This window comes from Calidris pugnax, unplaced genomic scaffold (genome assembly GCF_001431845.1).
Source record: "Calidris pugnax isolate Ruff unplaced genomic scaffold, ASM143184v1 scaffold225, whole genome shotgun sequence".
Classification (NCBI taxonomy): domain Eukaryota; kingdom Metazoa; phylum Chordata; class Aves; order Charadriiformes; family Scolopacidae; genus Calidris; species Calidris pugnax.
In genome coordinates, this window is record NW_015091072.1 from 6,946,947 (window position 1) to 6,953,188 (window position 6,242).

The 6,242-nt window shown below is 46.9% G+C and overlaps 1 protein-coding gene across 1 annotated transcript; it reads left to right on the plus strand.

Moving 5' to 3' along the window:
* Positions 1 to 525: 525 nt before the first annotated feature.
* LOC106896837 (cell surface glycoprotein CD200 receptor 1-B-like) lies at positions 526 to 4,178 on the plus strand (the record flags this gene model as incomplete). The annotated part of the gene is made up of 4 exons (XM_014957096.1): positions 526 to 661; positions 1,892 to 2,200; positions 2,806 to 3,054; positions 4,076 to 4,178. Coding segments are annotated over exons 1-4 (797 nt in total), but the record flags the coding sequence as incomplete, so codon positions are not given.
* Between the last annotated feature and the right edge of the window lie 2,064 nt (positions 4,179 to 6,242).

Below are 6,242 nucleotides of genomic sequence, written 5' to 3' on the forward strand. Positions count from 1 at the left end.
AAAAAAAAAAAAAAAAAGCAACCTTGGCCTAACTGTCTATAAAGGTACTTTTATCAGCAAAAGGGTTACATATAATATAAATGTACAGTGTACCTTCCTACCTCCCCTCTCTAATTAGGTCTGAGCTGTCAGGCATGTGGGGAAGGACAGAGTGGAGAGGAAGAGAAATTTTTTTAAGAGATATTTTGGAATATGTTGAGCGTCCTTTAAGCAGTAAGCTAGGAATATCCTTCCTCCAGAGTTCTTAATGATAAAATTCTCGTGAGATCAGAACCAATGAAAACTCACACTGCTTAGACTTCGTGCAAGTTCTGCTGTAGAGTTTGTCTTCCCACAGTAACGCTATACCAAAGGCCAATGGTCAGAAAGCAAAAAACAAGAGCATTTCCTCTCTGTTGACCATTTCTCAGCAGAGGAAGCTCCGTGCTAGGAAGAAGAACCAGCTCTTTGTAGCTGCACTGCAGGGCCCATAGGAGCAGAGGAAGAGCGGTGACTCTGGCTGCTGAGGATCACTGGCAGGGGGTGATGGGAAGCTCAAAGCAAGGTGGATGGTGCAAGAAAACCACATCATGCCCAAAGGCAAGAACTACTTTGAAAGTTGTCAGGAAGACCACGTATACCATTGTTCTGCTCACCATCACTGCGGTCACAGGAGCTACAGGTACTAGTGACAGTCCTTTGGTACCAACTCTCTGTTAGGGGAGAGGAGGAAACAGCAGTGTATTGGAGTGATGATTGCTCAGTTCTTCTCTGAGAACAAAAAAGGCAAGGGGAAGGGATCTTTACAAATTGCTGAAGGAAGTTTTTGATGCAGATCCAATAACCTGCAAATCAAAACTTTTCTAGCTGCAACTAGATCTTTTCACTTGTCAGCCAGTAAGTTGTTGAACTTGGGCTTTTCAGTGATTTGATGAAAACAGATCACTATTTTCTTGGACTATGATATTTTTGATGATAATTAACAGATGTATTAAAAACCTGTTTGATGGAAGGTTTTCCGATCAGTCTGAACACCCTATGGAGCTTTACTCTTAGGTATCAATGACTTGTCCTGACAAATGAAGTATACTGGCATTTTATGACCCTACATTCAGACGAAAGTTTTGATAGTAGTTAATGGGAATGTTCTTTCCCCTTTACAAACTTAGTTAAACACTTAGAAAAGCTAATTCCAAAAACGTGGGATCTGAAAATACAGCTATAACCCTTCCCTACCCTACGTTGATTATGCAAAATTTTGGTTGTATTTCTTGTTTGTTTTTGTTAAGACTGGTGTGGCAGGTCACAAGGCAGGGATCTTGAGTCTGTCGGGAACATCTGCATCTAACAGCAAACAGGAATGTGGGGTTTTTTCCAGTTAAATATCTTACTTCTGCACTATGTCATCTGTCACTGCTATAATCAGGGAAACTGGTTCATATAGGCTTTGGAGTGGCAAGGCAGAAATTGCCACCTGTCCTTGACCTGATTAGGGGGGCTGGTTATATCAAGCACAAAAGTGGGGTGAATGTCTCAAAACATTCGTTTTCCTGCTGTACTGGGCAGTGATGCTGAGGGAAAAGCAACCTGAGAGATCTCCCCAAAGAGATGGGCTCTGCAGCTCATTCCAACTCTGCTTTCTAGTCATTATTAAACCACTGTCCAAGGGAGAGGAGCTTATAGAAGGAGGGAGTGAAAACAAGGACAAATGTATGAGAACGCAACCATGAATTTGGTGATCGATTCCCACCTAAGAAGAGAGGGGCAGCCCTTGGGCTGGTCCTGAGAGGGTCTCACACTGGCGTGTAACAGTGCAGGCATTTCTCTGTGAAGCACAGACAGAACTTGAAAGTTATGAGTGACATCCCTGGGATCCTTCTCACACCTCTTTCTCCTTCTTTCTCTCCTTCAGGGAACGACAGAGTGTCAGCAACAGTAGGTAACAGCTCCGTGTTCACTTGCCCTCAGAAATCAAATACAACTATGGTATCATGGAAGATAAGTCCCAAGGTTGGAGGGCCCTGTGCCCTGGGATACAAGGCTGATCAGAACAAGACAGACAGAACAAACTGCAGTGACAGCATAAACTGGAAATTCAGACCAGATCGGGATCCTACCCTCGAGATACGGCAAGTGAAAATAGCCCATGAGGGAAATTACACCTGTGAAGTAGTAGCACCAGAAGGGAATTTCCACAAGACATACCACCTGACTGTGCTGGGTAAGGGACTCCTTCCTCATTTCACAGTTCTCCCCAGGACCGTGTCTGGGCCTGGAGAGACAAAGCTCCTCTCCCCACGCACCAGGGGACATAATAATCCAAAATACTAAAAGAGTATTCTGCATATGCTTCTGGTCCTCCTGTATCATTAATATACCCATTTAAGAGAACTAAAGCATGTGAAACCAGCACTTCCAAGTGCTGAGATATTGTACTGAACATGGGATGTTCTCTTCCAGGCAGTAAGAATGGACCCATTTCCTCTTACGCTGGCATTCAGATACATTTTAAACCATGTGTACAATGGCTGCTTAGGACAAAAGTCTAATTCAGCCCTGCATTTGGCATAATTCCCTACCCCAATGTCCAGGGAAACCTCCTCTAATGATACCTGGCTGTGGTAACTCACCTGAACGGGTTAGAGTTGTCCAAAAGGAAAAAAAGAGGCATGATTTTTGTCTCTTGTGACTTTGGCCCATGTCACTGTAACGGGATGTGCCTTATTCTCTTTTTGTACTCCGTTCATTTTGGGTAGAGAACCAGAATGTCCTGTCCTAACTGAGGCAAACTAGCTCCGTGTATCTCCCCTTCCTGATGCTTTGCAGTCCCTCCCAAGCCAACCCTGTCCTGTGATGACCAAGGGAACCCCGTGTGCCAAGCAGCGGCAGGGAAACCGGCTGCCCAGATCTCGTGGGTCCAAGAGAGCAACTCCACCCCCAATGAAGAAGGCCATGACGATGGGACAGTGACTGTTTTGAGCAAGTTCACAGCACACAGCACCAAAGTGACTAATGCAACCTGCATTGTGTCCCACCCAGCTGGGAACTGGAGTGCGTCCATAGCCTGTCCTCCACGTAAGCTCCTCTTTGTGCATTCAGTGTTCAAAACCCCATCTAGCCCTCTCTTCATTCACTAAGACAAACACCAGTCCTGGTAGGATTTCAGCAGGAGCCATGCAGCTGAGCTGAAGTTTCTAGTGAGAAATGTGTCAGGAGGTGGAAGGATAAACAAACGTGCTGTCAGGAATGTAAAGTCCTTTGTGAAATTCTAGGAAAGCAGATGAATGTAGCGGTCTTCCTTTTCCCCTCCCACCGTTAGGGCGGAATGGAAAGGCAGGATTATCCAGAAGTTCACGACACACAAAGATGTCAATGGTATGATCATCTGAATCAAAAAATTGTAATCCATCGGTACCATTATGTCTTGCTAATTATTTGGTTACACATAGGTTGTGACAGGAAGACCTAGCAGGAAGACCTGACAGGAAGCCACCTAGCAGCTTCCAAGAGTAGCTGGTAGGTGAAGGCTTTAGGTGGTGAAGTTGAAGATGCTGCTGGAGGATTGCATGCAACCACATGTACTTTGCTGAAGTACTTGGTTGGAAGAGAATCAGGGCTGAAATGTGCTGGGATGCACATGCAAGGTCAGCAGCTGGACTCTGGGAGTGGGTGGGTGAGAGCCACCTAGCAGCTTCCAAGAGTAGCTGGTAGGTGAAGGCTTTAGGTGGTGAAGTTGAAGATGCTGCTGGAGGATTGCATGCAACCACGTGTACTTTGCTGAAGTACTTGGTTGGAAGAGAATCAGGGCTGAAATGTGCTGGGATGCACATGCAAGGTCAGCAGCTGGACTCTGGGAGTGGGTGGGGAGGAGGATCTAATTGGTGCTTGTACAGCAAAAGACAAGGGTCCTCCATCAAGGGCACAGAGGGAAGTCTTTTATTCCCAGTTCTGTGCCTGGTGCTGTATTCCAGCATTTGGTCATGCCCCAAAGTGGAGCACAAAGAGAGCATTGTCCAGAAGATGCTATCCCGAGAGAGGCACAGGGCAAATAAATGGTCTGTGAGATACACCTTAAAGAGCAACTGTTTCTCTTTAGGCAATATTACATGGTTTCTTCACTGTTTCGTCAGCCTTGCTAGTCTCCTGGGCCTCCTCCTCCTGCTGGCTGTTCTTCATCTCTACACCATCTGCGATAGCAGGTATGTATGGGACATGGTACACACACACTCCTTTGGCCAGTCCTGGGGAAGTTTAGAAGGGCTTCTGGTACTAATTCATGTCACTGTCACCTCTGTTTGTCACAAACACGCCAGTTCAGCCCATGTCCATGCAGGTTTGTCCAAGGTCTATAACACCACAGCTGGGGCAGAGGGTGAGGAAGTCCATACGTGAGTGTTAGGGACCTTCTTCCTGCTGCCAGACCTCTTCCAGAAGCAAAAATACAAAGGGAATGGTTAGTGTTTTCCACCTGATTGAGAGACGTGAACAAAGATTGCCAGGCTATGAAGACTACAGAGGCAGCAAAATATCATTCTGAGCTTGGCGCCAGACTTTTGGTCCAGTTTGTCCTACTTGAAGGAAGCCTGGGACGGCAGGGCCAGTGTAGAGACGCAGGAATATTGCAGGAGAACAGGACAGGTCTGCTGCTGTCACTGCTCAGGAGTCTGGCAGAGCAGTCTGGCAGTTTAGCTCTGAGCCAGCCTGTCTGTCACAAGGTGCAGCTGGTGCCCAGAATCACAGTGCACACACTGCAGGGGCAGAACTAACTCCTGTGTTCCACTCGCTTCAGCTCCGTGCTTTGATGGGGCTCTTGGCAGCTCTCAGTTTGGTGCTGGCTGGAGCGTGGCCAGCCATGCCCGTGTCACATTACAGACGTAGAGCCCTATATTCTTTAGTTCCTCTACCAAATAAAGGGAGGGGTTCTGTCCTTACATTCCTAGAGCCCCAAACTGCATTCCCAAAGCAGCCCCATCCTCACTCTTGCAGTATTGGTGTCTTGTTTTCTAGGACAAGGAGAAACCTGTAGAAGCCGGGGCCTCTTCCACCTGCAGAGCTGTCTGGGCCTAGTTCTGTCCCAGCACCTGAGCAGCGATGAAGGAAACCCCCAGTGTGCCTCAGTCAGCAACGCGACGTGCGGCAGGGACTCGAAGCCTTCAGGAGAAAGAAGCCAGTATCTGTAATGCAGCTGGTGTGACTGCGCAGAGCTGTGGCGTGCAGGGCAGAGCCTACCTGACCCTTGTCGGCTCTGGCTTCCCTCATCTCTCTAGTGCAACTGTACCTGCTCCTGTCACTTATATAAGTACCAATCTCTTTTTATAAAACCAAATCTAACATATATAGGGATAGGAGATGAAGTTATGTTCCATAAAATGAGGTCACTCCATTCCACATACATTCTATCCTAGTATTTGAGTGTCATGTCTTATATGAGGAAAGAAATCCAAGGACATTTCCTTGCATGCTGATGAGCAGCAGCCTTCCCAGGATGATCACAGAGGACTGAAGCTAACTTTGAGCATCTCTCCGTTTTCACCATAAGAGTTTTAAAGTGTGTTTCACCAACAGCTACATAAAAAGGGAGAGAGAGAATATCTGAGCTTGAACAGATACTGCTACTCGAAGCACAGAAGTTACTGCAATCCTGAGATCTAAGCCTCCCACTCATTAACCTCTGTGCATAAGACAGAGAGCTGCAGCCCACAGGACACAGCTCTCATCTTAATTTCTCTAAACACATCTTACTGGTACTATCACAAGGAAGCCCTTGAGATTAATATTTAATTTGCGGACATACTGCTACTCCTAAGCCTCTAAGCACAGCTGCGCCTCCTCACCACTTCTTAACTTCTCTTCTGAATAGACACGACTAGAGCTGAATATTCCTGTGCACCCAAAATTTCAAAGGAACCACAGGTGTTTCTGACCCCCCTCACTCCTCCACGCTCGGCAGAAATCCACATCTCATCGTTGCTCCTGCACAGACGACTCCGTTAAACTGTAATACATCTGGAGACCTTTTCCACTTGCTGCTGTCGTGCAATGTGCTGAATCTCCGCGATGCGGTGTCAGTGATGTTCCTGTGAGATGTCACCTTACGTCAGGGCAGAAGTGGGAAGGCCCTGTAGGAGCCCCTTTGCTGGGCATGCTGCCCTGTGTTGGTGTGTTTCCCGTGCCCAGGTTACAGAGCTGTTAGGCCTTTCTTCACTCTTCACAGCCCTCCCAATCCCAGACTAAGTCTTTTTTCTTCTTCTTTTTTTCTTTTT